At 43.4% G+C, this 22,976-nt stretch overlaps 1 protein-coding gene across 1 annotated transcript in view; it reads right to left on the minus strand.

Moving 5' to 3' along the window:
* Positions 1 to 22,976, minus strand: part of GLI2 (GLI family zinc finger 2) — a 141,098-nt gene that overhangs the window by 53,936 nt on the left and 64,186 nt on the right. The window contains exon 2 of the mRNA XM_018072724.2: positions 12,922 to 13,027. Within this exon, the coding sequence (XP_017928213.1) occupies positions 12,922 to 13,027 (106 nt within the window). The remainder of the gene's footprint in view (positions 1 to 12,921; positions 13,028 to 22,976) is intronic.

The raw sequence follows: 22,976 nt of genomic DNA on the forward strand, positions 1-22,976 counted from the left end.
TAGCAGCCAAAGTCTGTCTGATTTGGTACTCTAGGTAGTCTGAATGAAACCTCAATGCAATGGGGACAGTTTAAAATGACTAGAGAGTTGTGGGGTTTTTCTGAACATTTTATAAGGAAGGATAGAGAAAGTGATTTATTTTTTGCATAGGATAAGGTTCATTATGGGATTTAGCACGTTGCATGATGTAAAGCCTCAGGTGAGCCAAAAGGTGTTAACATTGTGTGCCCTTTAAATGATGCACTTATTCAGTAAAACGAGATGTGCTTAGGTTGGAACTATGTAAATACACTCATTTTATTAATATAAGGCAAAAAACTAAAAAAAGAGATATTGCTGGATAATTAAGTCACCAAGTATTGGTTCTATTTAAAATTCAAGAGAAGGGATATTAAACATACTCAAATTTTAATGAAAACATTTGCAGCAATTTTAATAATTTAGTACAAAATATTATTTAAACATTTCTCTCTGGTTTTTGAAAAGGCAAACACAGGGCCATTGTACTGTGGTCTGGAAATGAGAAATCAGTTGCAGTGGACTGCTTTACCTGTTTTAGACAACACAGTGGCAAACAAACCAAGCCTGGAAATCAAAGCTAAACTGAAATCCCAACAGTGAGGTTTTCCACGTGGTAGCAGCTTTTGAAAGACCCATCAGTCATCTTTTTGCACCTTCAAGTACCTTTTGCAGCCCAAAGTGACTTCAGTGGGGTGTAAGCTCCCACATAGTTGCAGGAGTAGGTTGCTGATGGGATTTTGATATCAAATACTTCTGAGTTTACTTTGAAAAGGACTTAAGGTCCTACACTTTGCATGTTTTGGGGTTTTTTTGTTTAGTTGTATCTGCTGCTTGATTTGTTAAAGTAAGCAAAGGATGTAATAGGTGAAAATAATGTGAATTTTTAAAATGTTTTACAGTTTAAATAATCTGTAGTGTTATTAGTAACCAAGGAAATCCAGCTATCCAGATCTGAACTGCTAAAATTCACAATTCCCTTTGTGCACATCACATTACAGTACACGTTTTAAAGCTGTTCATAATCTAATAGGAAAATAATTTCTCTTACCCAGCATGCAGTACACATTTGGTACTCATGAAAGCTGTAAGGATTAATCAACCATTCATGCCTGCTATAAAAGAGTTTCTAGCCAATAAAAAAGAGGTACAAGAATCCACAGGCCATTTTCTAAGGTCAGTCACAGAGCATCTGAGGGACAGGGCAAGTGCAAGAAGAGTTATAAGGACCTATTGGTACGAGATAAACTTTTAATTACAAAAGTCCCACTTGAAAACTCTCATTCTGCTGTTCAGTGATACAGGAGAAAAGTTTCATGAGCCAAAAAATTAACATCAAATGAAGCCCATGCTATTGTAGCCATGGATTTTTACCAGATTCCCTGGCTACACCATCTCCATCTTCTACCTTCAGACTTCAAGAAGAACTTCTAAAAGTCTACAGTTTCATTTTAATCAAATATTTGTTCCTGGATGCCAGTGGCTCTTTCAATTGAAACTCAAATCTGATCAGGGGAGTGCAGACTATGATGCACTGTAGGCAAGGAGATTAACTTTCAGCCTAGCTTTCACCCAGTGAGGATGATAACAGGAGGAGGAGATTAGACTGAGACCTTGCACTGGTAAGTAAGGAAGACTACACACACACAACACATGTACACACAAATCCTTACTGCTCTGAAAATCCACAGATTGCAGCCATTTCACTGGTGAGCATGTGAACCACAAAATTGCCCTACCTGGGAGAAAAGCCACCAATGAACACGAGGCTGGAAGGGCTGGGGTTGGGTTTATGAAACACAAAGCAGTTAAGTCAATCACAGCAACCAGATCCTGGAAAAAGGCCAGTTTGGCAATGTAGTCAAAAACCAAATGAAGGGATAGGAAACCACTGCACCTAGTGCAAGATCTTAGGAGGAAGCACAATCTACTCTTCAGTGCAAGGCACCTCAAGGAATTTTCTATCCCTTAGTTTGTGCTATTTACTCACTGAGTCACCCTGGGAAAGGTCATTCACCCAGTATGCTGCACCAGAGTGACATACCTGAAGCAATGTGACATCTGTGCAGAAAAGCCTAAGTCTGCTCACCATCCATACTTATCAGAATCTGTCACACCATTCACCAGAAATGTGAATCCTGCTCTGCAAGCAAGGAGACACCAGGATGATAGGATCCTGTGGTCCATCAGCACATCAGGACTTGAAGGGAAAGAAGTTACAGCTCACAGAGCTCCTACTTTCTTCACATTTGGCAGAAGTTTGCTCATAAAACAAACAAACAAACAAACAACTCTTTGAAGAGTTTCTTATTCTTGTGGTAACACTCGTCTGGGCACTGACAGGATTCAAACCAGACGCGGTCGAGGGAAGTCTGGAGTCATACCAGGTTTAGATCTCACATGCCAAGAGAGGTCAAGACCTAGCCAAGCCTTGAATTGATGACTTGCAAAGAAAATCCCAGGACACAGAGGAAGTGGTGTTGGTGGGAGAGTGCCTTTCCCTCTGACTCATTAGGAAACACCATGTGATGATGCTCTGGTGAGGAATATGAAGTGGTTGTCATTCCTCTCTGCTATAGCCCAAAAGGCCGGTGTATTTGTCCTCTGTAAAGGTCCTGTGGAACTCTTAAAAGACGTGGTTTTAAAACTGGCTAAATTCCATTTTAGTCTCTTACTTTCTGGTCATCACATCCCCTGAGGGAGGGTTTGAATTTCTCTAACTTAGCCTAAAAATTGGCTTGGTTATGTGTGCATGTACAATACCTTTTCCAAAGATGGACAGAAATCTATTTGGACGTTGGAACTTTACTATTTTTTCAAGTGAATAAAGTGGTTTGGGGTCTGCTGACACTGATTTCATTATGACTACTTCTCTGTTTAGAGACTTCTACTGGAAACAATATACAAAAAGGTAATAACCAAGCATTAACACGTACTGGATAAAATTTTGCAGATGCCCCAGTGTTCTTCAGTTCCTAGCAATACTTCTTACAGAGATATCAGCTGGGCTGGAGGACTAGGAAAAAAAGGAAAAACTAGAAATAACTTTTATATAATTTCTCCCCTGGGAACAAACTGCAAAATCTTTCTCACTGGTCTACAGATTATAGAATTATTCACCCTGACATGGTTCCTACAACAAACTAATTCTCATGCTGTACTGTGATCCCCAAGAGATGCCGTCACAAAATGCGTGCCTTGTGATCAGGGTAATACAGCAGCAAAGATCTCATTTCAGTTACTCCCAAAGAACTAAAAACATGATTGGCTCCCTGAGGGTCTTTTCAAACAAGCACGACCAACACAGTCTGACCTGACCAATGGAGCACCTCAAACACCGCTAATTCCTTGAAAATTTGCTCTTCCTAGGAAGCAAACACAGGGACATTTTGTCCACACAGTAACTTGGTGGTTAGGCTCCTCCAAATTGGCCTGTTTGACTCCAGTTTTGGGATCTCTGTGATGATGCTGGACTCCCAGCAATACTATGGGGAAGTAACCACCAGAGCTCTAGAGTCCCTCTTCATTGGACCTTGGTTTCTACTTCGCAAAAATTATCTAAAGAAACATAACTGAAGTGAAGCCTTTCATGAAAATGTTGGCAAATAATCCATTACTGTAACAGGTCTGAAGTCAACAACCAGGTTCAGATCAGCACAAGAAAAATTGCTAATGCAAACTATTTTTACAGCAGAAATACACAAGCAGGATTTAGTACCATTTATCCTATGTTATCTTCAGAAGAACACCTCTTTTCAGGACAGTATGTGAAAATGAAGTCAATAGACCTAAACAGGCATTTCTAATTAAGCATATACTTACATGTTTTCCTAAATAGGAAGAGGCTTTAAAATGGTTCTCTAGCCTAGACTACTTTCTGTGTAACCCCCTGCATCATCAGCTCATGCCATAGCTCCTACCATGCTCTAAGGTGTGTCCCCCCCCCCAAGTATCAGCTTAAAAAAATCATCAAAAGGTTCACATTCTCCTGATTCACTATCAGCTACCACTATCAATTCTATCAAAAACCAACCCCCCACATACCAACAAAGTGAGTGCAGGGAATGCAGTAAACTTGCTCTTGAAGTGGAGCACGGCCAGCTGATATCATCTAAACCTTGAATATGGGTTTTTTCCATAGCACATCCTCCCACAAGATTTGCCATGTGCATGTTTGCCATTTGCTCCAACAAAAGAGAGGAGACAAGGCAGAAAACATACCCATTGGTCCTACAGGAACTGCGTAACCTGGACATGCTTGCAGGATTCCAAGTATGCACAAGCCATCTCATTAACATGTTTGTGTTTTTTAAGTCCACTCCATCCATTCTATTAATTTTTAGGTACTTAACTCCTTTAGTAGAGTTGGCTTTAGTGTCCTGAGTTTCAACGAAGGCTGAAGGAGTTTGACATAAACTGTGATGTTTGAAAAACCCAGTGAGGCTTTGCATTACTAGCACTTGACAAGCCAGCTCTAAGAGTCAACAGTATTTGGAAACCTACAACACTCACTCTCAAATATTGTTAGCCAGACCCAATACAATGAGATTTATGATCTAAAATAACACAGAGACCTTTAAAAATTTCACCCTTGAGAATGCTCTAAATTTTATCTGTTAGTTGTCTATTTAATATCACTGGTGAAACATAAAAGAATGGGAAAGAAAAGCCTCCAGGGCAGAAAATTGTGTAAAATCACAAATTCTCAAAATGGTCTGGCACACAGAAGAAGAACATGCATACGTGGTTTAGTGTCAAAGCCAGGGATTTAGAAAGCCCACTTAAATGAACGCACTCCCACAGGAGTGCTGTGCAGATCTGAGATTTGCCAGAATAACAGCACCCAGTTCTGCCCTTTGGTTTGTGCAGATGTGTCTGTACGGCGTCAGCTCCACGCAGGGTACGCAAATCCAGAGTTCTGCCAAATAGGGTCCTTTTTTTTATTAGTATTATTTTTTTTAACTTTCCCCCAGCCATCTGGGTGGTCCGAGAATCAGACCCAAAATACCTAGGATCCCTCGAACCACATGTTCTAATCCCAGAAGAGTTGACTCAGTCCTTCATCCATCCAGGGTAAATTGACTTCTCTGCTCTTTGCTGCGTGGGGGGAACTTTTGGATGAGATTTGAAAATTTCCGCTCTGTATGGACATTAAAAATCCTACATTTTTTTGGCCAGTATCACAAGCCAGCATTCCTACCATTAGTTTTTATCTCTCAGCACCTTGTGTGATTTGTTCCCCTTGGTCACTGATAACTGGGAATACAGATTAACTAGCACCTGAAAAGGGATGTGCCACAGGCTTCATTCCACAGGCCAATGGGATGGATGAGGTTTGGCCATTTATCTTCACACACACTGGAAGGATTTCAGAGAAATGCAGTGAAAATGAGGAGGCTGAGCAGACTGATATTTGACTATATGCTGCAGGCTGCAGCCTGGCCAGAGAAGGGAGGAAGGATATGACAACATGCAGCAAATATCTGGTGGGATGTGTTACACAAGGAGGTGTGCTAGGAGCAGGAGGGTGAAATTCAGGGGGAGAAAAAATGGAAGGTGGACCAGAATGGTGAACTGTATGGAGACCTTTATATACTGAGAGAGGATTTGCTACAGGATAGAGTAAAAGTTCAACCAAGAGATACAAGACCAGAAAGGGGGAACCCACACACTCCTGTGCTGTACAACAGAATGTGCTACAGAGAAGCAAAACACCGCAACAGGTTCCATCATCTCGTCTTCATGACTGTAAGAAGCTGGTGAGAGGTGAAATGTCATCTAGAGAGGGGATTTATTTAGGATTAAGAAAAAGAAGAGGCCAGGAGGGGCAGTGGTCTCCATTTAGCTGAGAGAAAACTTGAGAAACAAATTCAGAACACTGGAGTTTAAAAGGGCAGGAAGTTGGCACTGAACATTTATCCATTTTCACAGATGCTGAAAGCAATGGAGAATGGGCAATCCTATTGAGATAGCTTCTGAAAGACACACACTCTCTGTTTAGAAACTCTTTAGAAAGCAGCAGGAGAAGTGAGTTCAAATAATTTTTTTTCTAAAGCACAAGCTTAACAGCGGATAAGGTGGAAGCATGAAGTCACTTTTAATCTACTATAAAGTGAGGTAAGCAAAGGGATTATCACTTAAGACTCGCTGACATGAAGCTCTGAGAATGACATTTAAAAGCAATGGTGGATTATAGAGTGACATCATATTAAATGAACACATGCCAGAGGTTTACATAAAAGACCTCAAAGATCATGTTTTTGTTCTCAATACTAAAACGTCTTAGCCATTTTTACACTTCTGGTGGTGATTAGGCTAAATTAGAGCTGCAGTTTTTCACAGCACCAGTAACTTGGTGGCCCAGATCTTCACTAAGTACTAGTGGGCACAACTCCATCTGAGCTCACCGAGGCCCTTCACTCCAGTTCAATGTCACCAGCGTTCAGCATCTGAATCCAGCCCAAATGTTTCTAAGTCCGATCTGTGTTTCATTGCATAGTTTAGAGACTCTGAACCCTGAAGTCACTCTGGACTTCAGGTTTGAGTCATTCAAAGTATTCTGACAGCTGTTTATCTAAACACACATGACGAAAATACCCTGAATTTAAGGAATGGCATAGATGTGCAGATTTCTCCCATAATGGAATATGCTTGAAAACTGTTAACAGGGTTCAAAAGAGAAAGCTGTGGGGTTTTGTGTTTGGTTGGTTTTGTTTTGTTTTGTTTTCTGTTTGTTTGTTTTTGTTTGGGTTTTTTTTTTTTCTGTAGAATAGTTTATCAGATTGGAAAAGCCTACAGAAACATTCTATTCCTGATGAGTGCTTTGGATTATGTCTGCCCCATTTTCAAAAGACCTGATCAGCCTGTCCTCCCAGTGAGGCCAGAACATGCTAAGTGTGTACCTTCTCAGTTTCTGCACAGGTAGGCAGCACTGTGGACTTCCTTCCTGATGTCTGAAAACATGCTACAAGCCCAATCTGGGAAGCCAAAGGAGTCGCAGACTACCTGACTTTGCTTAGCTCTCAAGACATCAGAATGCCATGATGGCATTTTAGAGATGGGAAAAATAAAGCACAGATGGAATTAAAGTAATTTTTCCAGCTCCCAAAGCATGACAGCAGCAGCCCAGTATTTAATTTGTGGTCTCCTGGAGATGGATCAAGTGACCATCAAGTATTAATCCTGGTATTGACAATCCCCCAAATCACCTCATGTATGTTACCAAAGAGCCACCTAAAAGCAACACACTCCTGCTAATTACAGAGGTTTGAACCAGCCTTCTGGAGGGGACCAGTCTCTGCAAACCATTGAAAACTCACACATTCTTATTTTCTTAAATAAATAAAATAAGCATGTGGGAAAGAAGGGGACAAAATAAATTGGATGTGGGAGCCCCCAAACCTGTTTCCCAAATGAGCAATGTATCTATTTGGTGAAAGTCGTAAAACTTTGCAAAACACATAAGAAGGCCTCTCTGAGCAGCTGTTTGCTTTGACTCCGAAGGGAGCTCGCTCTGTCTCCTAAGCAGCACAGAACCATCAATCACGGTCTGCCAAAGATTTTCTACTCCAGTAGCAAAGTAAATATGAAAACACACAGGTTTTATTGGTGTGTACATTCTGTGGCTCAGACGAGTGGCATCCTTGCTGCAGGAACAACCACTACCAGGGGTCCCATCCCAAACTGCCTGACAGGATCCCAGCTGCTGCCTCGTGGGAGCTGTGTCCCATGGAGGCTAACTGAAGGCACTTTATGCATGCCCAATAATATACAAAAGTGGGTCCAAGAGCGGCGCAAACAGCTCCTCTCTGCCATGGAGCCATGAATCCCCCTGTGTGGAGGGGATGACAAAGAGGCCCCAACAGAAAATGAGGAGCACCATCAGGTAAGCCCTGGCAAGGCTCATCTGAAGCGTGGTCAGGGCCACAGGGCACTCAGAAAATTTCACTGCAAAACTCCAACACGCCTTCACTGTGTGCATTGGAAGGGAGATTTTTCAAAGGATTTCTATCCGGCAAAATTGATGGGGGTTTGTGTGTGTTTTTGTAGAATGGGAACAGCAAAAGGCACATCTGTGACAATAACAAATTCCAACTCTAAAGTAAGAGACACTAGTGTTTCTAAAAGCAGTTATAAGATGATGATGATTATTTTTTGTATGGTTAAACAACATATTTTCCCTTAACCTCACTTGGCCTCCCTTGGCTGAATCTCACAAAAAACAACAAAGGAAAGAGAAAACCAGCCTGAAACAGATATTCAACATGGAAAATCTTGGGCTCGACATTAAATTTGGCAAATTTGTAAACACTTGAGACATGGTCTTGTTATGATGAAAAGTTCAACAGCCACCTTGCCTGCCTAAACAGCTCGGGAGCATTGGAACTGGTCCTGAAAAGGTATTCTGTAATTTTTAACACAGTAAAAACAAAACAAACTTCAACAAGGAGGGGTAACAGGATCAGATAAAGAAAAAAAGTGTAGGCTGGATATCAGGGAAAATCTGTAATATAATAAGATCTCAGGGAAATGGAAGAAGATCCCTGATTAAATGAGATAAAATCCCTACCAGAGGGAAATTAAGGGCAACTCCACGTTATCATGGAGATGGAATCTTCTCTATGTTTAGGTCTTTGGGACAATTCACTCCTCATGAAAGCCATGGAATTTGTGATTATCAGCTATGGGTTTTTTTTTACTATTTTTATTTGTGGACAGAAGAGCAACAACAATATTTTGTTAATAAATAATGTCAGAACTGCATCCTAAAACCAGGATGTTGGTAGAAAAACAAGGTTGCTTTTGTTTGTTACACTGCATAATGCCTGATGGGTTTTAACCACAGTTTAGGAGCTACTGTTAAAAAGCTGCTTGCTGAGTCAAGCCTAGGCATGCTGTTTACAAGGGTTAGCCCCGAAGGCTCTTGCATTGGCAGGGACTTTTAAGCTGAGCTAAGTAGTTTTTAGCTATTTTTGTTGTGCTTTAAAAAAAAAAGTTGAGTGTAGCTGAGCACACCAAACAGTGGGGAGTGCAGGGGAGCTATCAGTAATCACCTCTGATATCTGCCAGCAGCTTTCCTCTGGAGTCAAGGGCTTGGTCTTGCAAAGCTGACACTGAGTCCCCTTAGTTTAAAGTAGATGGGAGTTATTGCAGAGACCAGGTCCCAGTGGAATAGGGTTTTTCTGAAGAAGTTCACTAAAATACAAAGTATCCTTTTTGTTTTAAAAGAACCTGTTAAATCTTATAAAGTGAATTTCTCTGGCTCAGCTTTGGACCTGCAGACACAGCCTGGCTGATGACTTTCCCTCCAAGAGCGCTGACCTATGTTCTACCTACAACCAGTGGTAAAGAGTGAAATTCTGACAAATCAATAAAAGCTGCATGCAGAAAACAAATGTAACATCCACCACTGCTCTTCCACAGAGCCTGCGGAGAGCTCAAGGATCATTTGAACGAGGTACTTTATTTTTCTAGACAAGCCAAGCAAGCACCATGATTCTGTCAAATTATTATTGATGCCAAAAAAAAGTCCAAAAATGAAAGATGTCCAAAAATGCACCACCAAATAAGTAAAAACAACAGAAAAGTTGTACAGAAAAGTAGGTTGTCCTAAGGACTGCAGAAACACTGGAACGACACCCTGAAAAAAATCAAAAAAGTATACTTCAAGGAAACATCAACAAAATCTGCTTCTGGATGTACATAATAAATCCTCAGTGATTTGAAAGAAGACTCAAGTCCCGAAAATTATTTGTCATGCTACTTAACAGCGATATCACTGAGACAGAAGGAATGACAACACTGAAGAGAAATGCAGCAAGTCTTTCAGGCCCATCTTGGCACATGGGTCTTTTATTACTTCAGTTTTCCACATTCCTATCTACGTTCCCAAGAAAAGGGTCCCACAGGTGGTCCTGCTCAAGAGAGCCTTGCAACTGGAGTTCCCTCCAGTGAAGAAAAATAATGTATGTTCTCATTAGGCCAAATGCAAACAGTGATGAAGGGGAATGCACTGACATGTCACATCGAGCAATCAGGAAACAAACCTTTGACATAATGCAGCAGGCAGATAATAAGACCCCATAGTTAGCAACAAATGAGACTCCACTTAATTTGCTGTGCAATGTTCACATAATTAGATAAATTTGGTACCGTCAAGACAGCAGACGGCTAGAATATGGACTTGATGAATTGGGGACTCTCTGTCAGGCACCGATCACATTAATCATAAAGCCAAAACGCAGTGACACAATTTTTCTTCCAAACATTTGCCACAATTTTCTAGAGTGAAAATATGTATGTGTTCTTTTTTCTTTTTTTTTACGTGTTGTCTGCTTTTAAAACAAGAAGGATTGATTTCTGCACCATCACATGGAGTACAATTTCTGGAGGCTCAACTGTCTCCGCAAAGTCCACCCACTCTACCGAATACGAGCCATGCAACCACTAAGTATGTTCTAGCCCAGCTCTACCACCATGCTCTGGATGATTTCACATTGGAGATCCTCCAGCAAGGAGGGTGAGTGCTATGTTATAACCTCCAGAGACTGGACGAGAGAGAAGAAAGACAAAAGAAAAGAAGAATAAACACTAGAGCAGTAAAGGGCAGGACATGAGGTTAAGATAGTTGCAGATAAAATTTAAAGAGGAAAAATGATTGAGAGACTAACTCCACAGCTGCTGAGAATTCTCCCAATGTGGTTGTGCCATAGCACAGGGCATTTGGAAAATAGTCAAACAGAAGTGGCGTTCCCTTGACCCTAAAAAACAACCACAGCCAAGAAGTACTTGGCTACTCAGCTTTAGTGCTTCACCAGCCACAAAGGCACCTTTCAGGGCAGTGCCCAGGTAGTTGTAAAGAAGATTATGTTTCCTCTTCTAAGACGCACAACCAAGTTTTCTCTCCAGTACCCTGCAAGTTGGTTTTGTGAGAGGAGCTGCTGGGAAGGTGAGGAATCACAAAGAAGAAAGGCAATAGTTGTTTGCAAATAGTTATTTGCCAACAACTGTACCCAAATACTAAGCAGGATACTTGGTCCACTGATAGACAAATGTGATCACTGCTAACACAACAGATTATTAATATTGGTGCAGATGAACTAAAGCCTGATCTGCCAGTGCTATACATTGGCCAGGGTTGAGAGCTGGAAAACTTAGAAAAGATAAAATAAAATACTGGCTCCCCTTACTGGGAATATGATTCACAGGTACATAGCATCGGATAAAGTACATCCAGTGCTTCTCATGAGGAGTGAAGGGGAGCTCTGAGCACACAAATAACGTGTGACAAACACCAGAACATCTGCTACCCTCTCTTCTAACCACTGATTTTAATACTACCCCTTTCAGAAGTCAGTACGTGCTTTATTAGCCAGAGCTCTGCTTTATTAACTGTCTCCTATTATGTTGCTTTATTATTCTATCTTTTTCTACAATTTTTGCATGTACTTGCATGCAAGATCAGAACTATTTCATTCATCTCTCTTATCCCCCCCCAATTCCCATGTTACCAACCTGCTCTGTCATTTCTCTTTCGCACTCTGTATGTAAGGAGCTGCTCTGCCCCTTCAAACATCCAGTCAAACTGACTGACAGCCAAAAAGACAATGACTTGTCTTCTGCTAGGATCCAGGGGAGTGTCCTATCATTTATTTCCTGCAGTATTTTGGAAGCGGAATAAAGCCCTGGTAGCTGTGGGACTCCACAGATCTCCTGGCTGCTGCTGTCTGCATTACTTGCCGCCGAGGGACTGTTCCCCTGCTCACACCTATCCAGAAAAAGTACAAGTAGCCGCGGCAAAGCTGGGTGAGCACTGGCCGGACAGTGAAGCCACAATAGGACTCCAGAGGACCAAAGGAGAGTTTTGTAAGTGATGAGTCCTAGTTGTTCTTCCCTTGCTCTACTTACAAAAGGTTTCCAGTCCTTACTGGTTCCCCTACGCCAAGTGCTCTGGGACCTGTCCCTCACCAGATGTCTGGGCACTGCATTACAGCTGCGGGTTGAAGGATTTTGGGATGGCTGTGGGACCACCAACCCCATTACACTGCTCCTCATCTCCCATGGGGATGGTGCATTTCAGAGACAAGAAGAAACCCTTCCAGCCACATGGTCATTACAACCTCTGCACACATCTCTGCTGGCTCCATTTTCCTTGCCCTGTTCAAAGCTTACAGGAGGTGAACCCAGATCTCTCCATAAACATCTCCTTCAAGACATCAAGGACTATTGACCTGTCATGAATCACCCTCTCAGGGTACAGGTCCTGACCGGCACCTGTGCTTGCTGCCCATCAGGTGCCCTGGGGAGGCAAGGCTTTCATGAGAAGGCCACCACCAAAACCCAGAGTCCTGCCCCTCCGGAGTGGACACCCACATGAGAACCTGGCTTCTTACCACATTTTAGAAAACACTGCCCAGCCCATTTGGGACGTTGTCCAGTGAAATCAAACTGAATTATGGCATTCCTGGCAGCCTTTTGCCACTGTCCTCAGAGCTGGCAGGCAGGGAGGAATGGTACACAAGGTCTCCAAAGGGAGGGACCGGTGCTTGGGTCTTTGCCAAAACGGTGACAGAAATGACCCAGGCAAGGCATGATGTGAGAAACACGGCGGGTGCAAAAACACAAGTCAAGCCTGTTCCTGGGACCTGAGTTGGATAACAACAAAGAAGCCCTGTACTCCCATCCTGCTGCTATAGGGCACTTCTATAGGCTTAACAGAGCTGTAAAGCATTCCTGCCAGGGAGGTCAGTATTGTCACTGGATGGGGACAATGAGGTGGAGGGTGGCCAGTACGGCCAGCTTGCCAGAAGGACAATAAGTCCCTGGGACTTTAGCAGTGGGATTCTGCATACTGCATGTGGCTGACACTTTAGCAAAGCATGGAAGTGGAGGTGCAAGACTTACCCGTGGATAGCGTGGATAGAGTGAGGTTCGTAATGGTATCGTCCTTCCTGGTGGCGCATGTCAATTGGCAAAGGAGCGTGGAAGGCCGGAAAAATGTGCTGCGGCACTGTTATGGGGAATAGAAGAAAAAAAAAGGGACTTCAAAAACTTTTCCTTCCCTTTTAAAACAATTTCAAAGGCACTAAATCTCCATGAATTTCAGAGCAAGAGCAGTGCAAGACAAGGGGTCTTCATGATATCAGCGCTATCATACACCAGAGAAGTGGAATGAATAAATAATCAAAGTCATGCGGAGAAATCCTACATCTTCGACATAAAAGATCTCCAACAGGGTTTTTGACAAAGACAAGCAGCTAAGCGCTCTTTGAACTTGAGGAGATTATAGCAAGCACCAAGGAAAACTAGACTTGCAACGCAAATCAGACTCAACAGAGCCTGGTGGGATCCAGACCTGCATCGTCCCTCAAGCCTGGAGTGGCAGCAAACACTGTTCCTGAAGGTCTGTACACACAAGTTGAAAATATTTACCTAAAAATATAACAGCAAGAGCAGTGCTAATGCAGAACGTCTAGGCAGTCAAAAGAGGCTCAAAAGCGCCTACTGCCAGGTTCTGAGAGAGAAGCCCAAATTGCTCTCACTTGTAATCACTTGAGGCCCTATTTTTTATTCATTTGAGAAGCTTGTTTCATCTTTGATGGAAAGATAAAGTGGTCTCAAAAGGCACCGAACACCTACATTGACTTATTAAATCTACAGGTTTTAATATTTATTATTGACCCCAAAAGTTAACAGCGAGAATATCTGAGTGAGTTGAGCTGATTGAAAATTCATCAGGTTATTTCTCCTCGCCACCCCCAACAATGCTGCCTGGCTGCCTGGGCCCTTCCTGCTAAAATTACAGAAGCTAAAGAAATACAATTAGCAGAGCCTCGACAGCAATACCATACGACCGCAACAGCGATACCGTACAATCACCCTCTGAAAGGGCTCAGCGCATCTGTAAAGATGCCCCTTTCTAGATTTGTGGCGGCGATTGGCTTAAAGATAAAATGCTGGTCTTGCTCTGCCTTTACAAACAGACAGAAGTTCTTCGCTAAACATAACTTAATATCGTTGCAGGTTTTCCCATTCCTTCTCTCGTTTCTTGGCCTTTCTGTCTAACTGGAGACTAAAAGCAAAACAAAACCAACCTCCTAAGTGAGCATTTCAAAACCCAGTCTGTGCTCCATATTTCACTGTGACTTGCCTCCGCGACAGGTACCATCTCTCTGTAGAGTGGGGAAGCACCATCCAAGACCAAAGTGTCAAGGCTTGGGCCAAATCTCTCGCTGATGCTCAGCAAACTCCAGTAAGCGCCAAACTCTTTTTCTATGAAAGACTTAAAAGTCAGCCTTTTGCATCTGTGACTCCAGCTGCAACAGAGCTACTCTGACTCCGTCCGGTGGGGATGTGCTCCTCTTGGGTCCGTCGCGCAAAGCCTGTGTGTAATCCTCATATACGCCTTTCCCAGCATATCAGCCAGAGGATCTGAGGCTCCTACTCCCATTGCAACGTACAATCCCTGAGCACAGTGCAGCACAGGCGCCGTCAGCCAGGCTGCCGGGAGAGGTGAGAGACTACACAAAAACAACCTTCCTGCCAACTCTGCTGAAAGGCGTTAAGCGAAGGTAGTCGGGATGGAAAGTATTTAAGGCTCTGCAGCAGACTTGCTCTCTGTGCTCCAGCAAAGGGCTGGCACTTCACACTACCTGATACACTGGGAGCATTTTTGCAGCTCGCCTAATGTCAGGACACAGTAGAGTAACTGTTAACCACCTCCCCCACTTCTGCTCCCCTCCCCTCCTCTTCCAAAAGCAGCTCCGGGAAAGAATGAACTCGCATCCTTTAGGATTTGCTTTGGCAGGAGGAAGATTCACCCTTTAACCATTCTGAGTAGGGATGATCTGCTACATAGGGACACTTGTAAGGAGTCTTCATTTTAAGAGGTAACTAGTTGGAAAACCAACTGTTTTTCCAGGTCAAAAATACACCACATTTGAGCTGTCACACACCATCCCCTGCTCCTGCAGCACAGTAAAGCCTCTGGTCTCCCCGAATCATGCTCAGCTGAAACTGCTGCCCAGGCCGGCAGACAACCTAAAGCTACTGGCCTCCTCCCTGGGAACACTGCTGTCCCCAGGAGCTTTTACACTGTCACATACAAAGCATGGTCACAAAATCAACTGGCCCTGCACAGACATCCAATGGCAGACAACATCTCTTCCAGCCTGAGGCCCTATGCTGGGCTTCCTGTAGCTCTCACCCCCATATATATACCATACAAATAAACCCAAAGGAGCAGCATCACTTCTGTGGTCCTGGGATCAACTCACAGCCCTGCTCATGGCACCCCTATAGGTGAAGTTTACCAACCTCCCAAAACAAGGTGGCCACTCTGCCAGTAATGGACAGGTCCAGGGCTGAGTTAACCCCCAAAGTACAGGAAATTGTGAACTGATATGGGCTGAAACTGTGTTTGCCATTGTAGTTGAGTTTTAATGATACAGAGAATCATATCCTAATCCTATGGCCCATTCCCTAGAGCAGTTTAATTTATTAATAATGATTAAACTACTAAAACCAGGTAAAACTGAATATCTTAAAAGCCAGGCCAGTTATGTTTTACTTTGTAACTGTGCATTTGTACATGATTGATTGCTGAGATAATATTGGAAATTTTTGTGCTAAAAGAGTCTTTCCCTGTCACCCAGGAAAGCTGGGAAATAAAAAACAGAGACTGTTTGCTGCCTGGCCTCCTTTCCTAGCTATCTATTGATATAAAAATGACATCTCCCCCTCACACCTCTGCTTATTAATGGGAGAAAAATTTCCTTGAACTTTCTCCCTCCCACTGACACTGCGGGTTTGTTTTTAGCATTTCAACCTACTTGGTCCATGGGAGGGGCAGTAATACCTCTGCCTTGGGCATCTGTTTTACACTCCCATTTCCAACCCCACCATGTGCCCTGTGCTCGGCTGCCACTAATGATGAGGGGAAGGGTTGTTTTTTGTGACGTCCCTTTGCAATGTTCCAGTTCACAACTTCCCTTCTGCTTCCCTGCCTGGGAGCATCAGCCAAGCCTACAGGATCCAGTGGCTGGTGCTGTTCCTTTTTATTCTCTTCCAGGTGCTTGGTCAGAAATAATGAATGGTTTTATAGGCAATCAACTACCAATTCATAAACGTCAGCCTGGCTCTGCTTCTTGTTCCCACCCCTCCAGAAGAGGACTGAGAGCTGGCAGCAGGACAGGAACACATGCCGTTAACAAAGATGGATGTTTTACACATAGGAGTTAAAAAGACAATTATATTCAATTACTTCAAGTAAGTTACGGTGATGTATTCCTGAATAGCCACAGGAAGGGTAATATGATGATTAGGGCAATGAATTTGCCAACTTTAATCTAATCAAGACGATCTTTTGTTTAGCATTATCTGCTTTGCAGTGGCAGAGGATTTACCAAACCCAAGCAATCTTTGCAGATTTAACCCCAAAGCTGCCCAATTAGCATTAATGATGATTGTTTTACACAAGAGGGAGGAAGGTTTTAGCAGGAGGCCTGGGGAAAGCTGTCCCCCAGGAAAAAGTCAGGCCACACTAAACCATGTAGTACGATACACTGAGGCACAAAGGCACAACAAGGCATCCCCCAGAAGTCCTAAGCACTGGAACCACGGATAAACACTTCCTCTGGTTCCTGCTGAAGGAAGAGAAACTGAGGAACACATCAAAACCAGCACCCAAGGGGAAGGGACAACGAGAAAACAGATTGTTTTCTTTAGAAATAACACAGTTCTACAACAAGTTGGAGGGGCACAGCTCCCAGGGTGAAGCACAGCGGCAGAGAGGCGAGGCACAGTCAGGAGGCCCCACCTTCCACCCCGCCGCAGATCCTGCAGGAATGTGTCTGCTCCACTGTGCCATTTGATAAGGGGAAAGACGCTGCTACCTGTCCCCACTTGTCGGAGCTGATTTTCTGGCCAAGGTTTATGAGCAAGACACAGACCTCCCACTGCTGTATTCTCATCCTCATCTATTCAAAGGCCAGCCAACCCTCTGGCTTCAAAGAGAAAAGATATGAGGCAGAAGCACAGGTTTAAAGGGGATGTCCCTTTGCTGAAAATCCCAGGAATCAGGGTGGGACGCATCAGAAACAGGCATTTTTTGAGGATGATGCAGGCTTTTGATTATCTCCACAGATAAACCTGTGCTTCAAGAGAAACACAGACTGCACATACGGGTTTGTACAGCAAGCAAAGGAACCGTTTTGACATCGCTCACAGAAGAACCTCTTTTTTAGCTGCCCAAAAAAGAAAATTAGGAAGGGTTGAGTAAGCTTTTTCTATTCCAAATACTTCAGCTTACACATGTGATTATGTATAAAATAAAATAAAATTATGGAAAAAGAAAAGAAATCAGACACCCATCACCGCCTCCCTCCCCGGTGCTGAATTGGGTTCCATTTGAAGTTTGCTTTTACAAAAAAAATTCAGAAAAGCCTTGAGAAAGGATTTAAAGAATGTCCACTGTTGGCTCTTGCAACTGGGGTGCTGCAGCAAGACTGTTTGGGAAGAGATCCTGAGAAGTGCCCCCCACGCACACCCTTGCTACCACCAAATATGTTCTGGGCTCCTCTTGCTTCATCTGAAGTACATGAAAGTTGCACAGGACACCTTGTGGGCAAAAAAAATATGGTTTTCTTATCAATGTCCAACAGTCTTCTGTGGGAACAAGCAGTCAAGGCTCTAAGTGGGTTTCTTAGCCATCAGAAATAGTGCACAAGCATTTTTACAATCAACAAGGAAAGTAATTTGTTGAGGAAAAAAGTAAAAGATGATTGTCTAGATAATTCAGTACCTGTAGTGCTTTTCTCAACAAATTTGCGGAAACACCCCTAAAAAATTAACATCTTATAAAAGAGGAAACACAAATACTGACTTCTTGAGGTGCATTTTGGCTTTACTTCCTATGGAGTTAGTGATGCATGGGACACACCTTTCATAAAGGGATCACAAGCTACCTTGCAAAGACTAACAGAGTTTTGCTTCTCCTTAGGAAGGGAAGCAAACATGCATTTAAAACATAGCCCCATTTTTTTACCAGACAGGGGCTGAAACAGGGTAATGCAGAATAACTTGTGCAAATATACAAAGCCAAACAAAAGCAGGTTACCCAGTGAACCTCAATCACAGCAGGCAGAAATTGCAACTTTATCTCTAAAAGCTTCAGAGCCCCAGGGTACTGGATGGATTCGTGTTAGTGGGAGAAAAAACTTTTCCAGACAACAGTTCACACACTCCTGTCACTGCGATGTCATTAGCAACTGTGCACAAGCAGCTGACACAGAAAAAAAAGGGAAAGGGATGTCCTAGAAGATGCTGGTGAGAGTTCACAAGTGGTTCCACAGCAGCAGCACTGTGCTGTCACTGGGCACACCCCTCTTACTGGGGAAGGTGGGATGCTGTTGGTGAGACACAGCAGCTTACAATAGCTTTTGCCTCTTTTTTTTTTTCTCCCAGGTCCAGCTTCTTTGAAAATGATAACAGGGGAGTAACTGCTGTCTGCACTACAGGGAAACCTCTAACGTGGGAGGAGGTTTTTCCTAGTTTTCCCGATCTCCAGAGCAAAGGCCCTTCTTGCTGCCTACCCTTTCTCCTGGATGTCCAAATCTCTCTCTCTTCTCAAGAACAAGGTTAAGGTACAACAAACATGAAGCGTTCTTCACTCAGTCATCCCCCAGAGAAGCCCAAAGCATCAAGTGAGAAAGAAATTTTAAACAGTATTCGTTTTTCTTATTAGACTTTTTAAAGTCTCAATTTTACTCATCCACAGCATACATTTAAAGGGATGTATTTTGGCATCCTATGAGTATAGTGGTTGTGAAACAGCAAAGACAGGCCCATGCTTTGCTCCCCAGCTTTTCTGTGGTGATTTTCCTCACATCAGAGCTCTCCTGGGGTTGTTGGGTTCTGAGCATCCCTGGACAGCCTCAGCATGTGAGCAGTGGAGGCAAATCCAGCCTCGAGCAACTGAGTGTGTGTGTGGCTACTTGACTCCCTTTGATAGTCCATCCTGGGCGTTTCAGTGTTGTATTTGGATGGTCGCCCCTCTGGCAAAGTGCTGCAGGACTGTAGGTGTCGGCAAGGGAGATGTTTTTGTGTTTGTGTGACGTCCCTAGAATAATGATCTAGCTGTTTAAGTGAGCTGAGCGAATGAATGAGCACAAGAAAAACATCTTCACTGAAAGCGCAGCCAAAGTTAATGCACCATTAATAATGGTCTGGGTGAATTATTGGAAGGGATAATAGGCCTGGGGTCAGGGAAGGTCTGAGACAAAGAACAGGGAAAATTGGGTCACAGAAACATGACAGAGCAGATCACGCTGATGCGTCTGTGGGATTCTCCTCGGATGAAGTCATATACCACCACACAGAATATTAAGGGCTTTGCAAGGACAGCCATTCCCAGAACCACCACTCAGATCGATACAGGGAGGAGGGGGAGCAGCAGACACACAAGGCTACAGTAGCTGCCTCTTAGTCCCCCACGAGTCCCCCTTTGAGAGATTCACTTTAATGTTGTTTAAATACTTTGCAAAATACACCAACTGCGCGCCTTCCTCAAAAAAGGATATTTATGTGGTTGCCAATTACACCAATCTGAGAATTTTCTAAGCAGAGAGATGTGTCTGGGGGAGTATCTGCCTTCCCTGAATGGCAGTACCATGCATTTCTCAAAAACCCATCTGAGGTGCTTCAGCAGCTCTGCTTTTCTCTCTCCAAAATTGCAGCAGACTGGTCATGGAGCCACAACCTCTTCTCCTGCCCCGTCACCTGCCTGTCTTCACAACATTAAATTACCGAGTAATCTCGCTTTGTCAGAATTTCCCTTCTTTAAAACAGAGATAATAATACCTCCCTACCTCAGAGGTTTGGTTAATGTTTATACAGCACTTTAAAAATGATGTGGTAATTAAGTGCTCAGTATTATTATATCAACGTGTATAATGATTCCAGCAGACAGCACTATAAACAGGGCTGTACTATGCCTGCTTTCCTTTTGTTTGGCTTGTTAGCATTTGATTTGGTTTTCATACAGCATACTTCAATTATTATTGGTTAATTGTTCTGTTGTTTTACTACCTGCTCAGTGGCTTTGACAAAAATAAAAGAGGAACCACACAGGTAGAATAACAGGAAACACTCATTTTGGCCCACTGTGAACATTACACCAAGGAAAAATGGAGGCAGGCTCCCACCAGCTCACCTGCGGGAGCCTCTCCTTCCCCAAGCACTATAGACCATTTTGAAAAGCTGTTTCCATCCAGACGGATGGAGAACCAGTTTTCTCTTCTTCTAACAAAACTAATGCAGAAAGATGGTGGTAGCCTGATTTGCAAAACTATATTTTCAGACAACGTGTGCAGAATGTCGGAGAAGGCAATGTGCTTAATTTAACTGTGGTTGGGTATAACAAACCAAGCTTCCCATCCAGGTAAGAAATAAAGATCACACAACTAACTTCTGTGGGACAAACAGGTCAAGTAATGGTAAATACCTTGAAGGAGAGTTGAAAGGAGAAGGGGCCTTGCTGGAATGTAGATTTGTGAAAATTAAAAAAAAATAATAAAAATACATTGTTCTTCAGCTATAAAATCACCCCCCAAAAAAGCCTTGGAAAAGCATTATTGTACTGACATCTCAAAGCACCTGCATGACAGAGACAGTGTGACTTCACACTCAGAGAAACTGAGGCGCAGTGAGGAGCAGAGGACCACACTGAGAACGCTTGCTCCACTCCAGTGCTGCTGGAGCCTCCACATGTATCTCAGTACCACAGAATGACCCAGGAGCTGTTGATTTCTCTGCCCAGGTCCCTGCAGGCACACAGACTTTGAATGCCCATGTGGATGCAGTACTTACTTTATGCAGAATAAAGCCCATTCCCAGGGTGACCTGCATAATAAAAGCCATTATAAAATCCATGAGACACAGCAAACATCTCTATCAGACATTGCAAATGGAAGGCTGCCCCCTTTGGCATCCCAGAGGAAACCTCCTTGAATACAATCAACAACCATCCATCCTCTTGGGGACAGCCTAGAGGGGTTTATCCACATACAAAGTTTATTCTACTGCTTCAGCTCAGGTGGAAGAACAAACACAAGTCTTTTGAAAATGTTGAGCCTTATGCAGCCCCCGCCTAGGACACAGGCAGTGTTGGCACATGGCAGGCAGAACATTGTTCTGGTGGCCATGCAGACTGGGAACACGTTTCAGCCTGGCCACTGTTTTTGCGTTTGGGCAGCACTGCTGAGCTGCAGGCTGTGTCCAAAAGCAGGGAAGGCAGGCAGGCATCTGCAGAGCGAGCTGGCTCTTGCAGCTGGGATGGGGCGAGATTAGATCAGTGAGCTCCCCCCGCAGCCCCGTGGCCAACTCGAGACAACACTGAAGGAATTTGCCCATAAAGTTCCTCCCCACCCCTAGAAGAAGGCAGTGCACTTAAATGAACTCAGGCCCTAATGGAAGAAGGATATTCTTGTTCACCTCAATGTCTAACCCATCCTGAAGCTCCTGGCAGCTCCACTCAGCTCTCTCCTGTGTACTGCCTGACCTTTGGTAAGGGCATTAAACCTGTCAGTCTTTTCCTGGGCAAAAGAGATGGAACAATTACAGCGAGGCTAAAAATGGCCTCTACCCCTTCATGGAAAAGTTAGATTAAAAATGTAACAGTTCATTGACATTTTCTATAAGAACACAGAATTGTTGTTAAGAAATCAAACCCTGATATTCCTCAGTTGCTATCTACCATCTCCAAAACATGGTATGAGGGGCTTTTTGCCTCATCCACCAAAGGCACTGGTGGCAGAGACACAAGGACACCAGGAAACTCTTCAACGTGCTCCCATACAGCAGCTGGCTTTACAGCACCCTTCACATGTGACCAAAAATGGGGCACTTCGCTTCTCAATGAGAAAACAGAAACTTTCTGAAGCCTGCTGACAACCCACATGGAAAGTTCTGGATTTGCTCTTGTAAAATAGGTCATATCCAAAACTTCCAAAAACTTCAAAATGGTGGTGGTGTGGGGGGGAATGAATATATTCAGGTCTGTAGAAGTATTTTCAAACATTCAGATGGGCATCTGTGAATGAATGCATTATCTATTATTCTACAAGAATTCCTGGGGGCTTCAAGTTATTGATATGCGGCAGCCTTAGGGGGACAAACCATTAATTCTTTGTACCACTGGGAAGGGTAAATAACATGAAAGCAGAGCTCTCCTACAGCCAGGGGGAACCACACAAGCAGGAGGAAGTCTCGCAGTGGGGTGTCCGAACACCAGAGCTCTGATGGCTTTCCGAAGAGCAGTAATTAGAAAAGTCTCTTGATCAGCCTCACTGTCACCAGCCATCTTCTTCAATCCCAAATAGTTGGAATTTAGGGGAAAGTTTAAGGCAAAACAGTTTTCCATTAGAAAACATTTTCCAGGTACCTGCAGTTGCTGTCAGAAGCAGCACAGAAGAGATTAAGATGGTTTAAGATCTATTACAGACTACAAGAAGAACACAGAAGTGATGTACCTGAAATCCCTTGATTTTATTGCAACAATATCTCCCAACATAGGAAGTTTTTCTGAAAGAGACTGCTGAGAGTTTTTGCTTCCATTTTCTGTTAAATAAGCATTGAACTCTTTGTGCCACAATAAAATCTGAAACATCAGCAGTGCAATGGCGAATGGAAACCTGCTCCACTCACACGTTACTGCTGGAGAAATTGCAGGATGCCAATCCCACCTAGGGCATACCAGTCTACCCCACCATACCTGATCAGGAGTTACTATCTCCATGTTAAGCATTTCCAGAGTGAGACCTTTCCACCAGTGCTAGATTTCTATTAGCTGGACCAGAAGATATGACCACTGAATGGCAGAAAAGAAACCCAAAAGGCCTAATGCAGTTTATTAATTCCACAGGTGAGCTGTAAATATTGAGAGTCTTGAAAATCACTTAATT

This window comes from Manacus vitellinus, unplaced genomic scaffold, assembly GCF_001715985.3.
Source record: "Manacus vitellinus isolate BGI_N305 unplaced genomic scaffold, ASM171598v3 scaffold_22_pilon, whole genome shotgun sequence".
Classification (NCBI taxonomy): domain Eukaryota; kingdom Metazoa; phylum Chordata; class Aves; order Passeriformes; family Pipridae; genus Manacus; species Manacus vitellinus.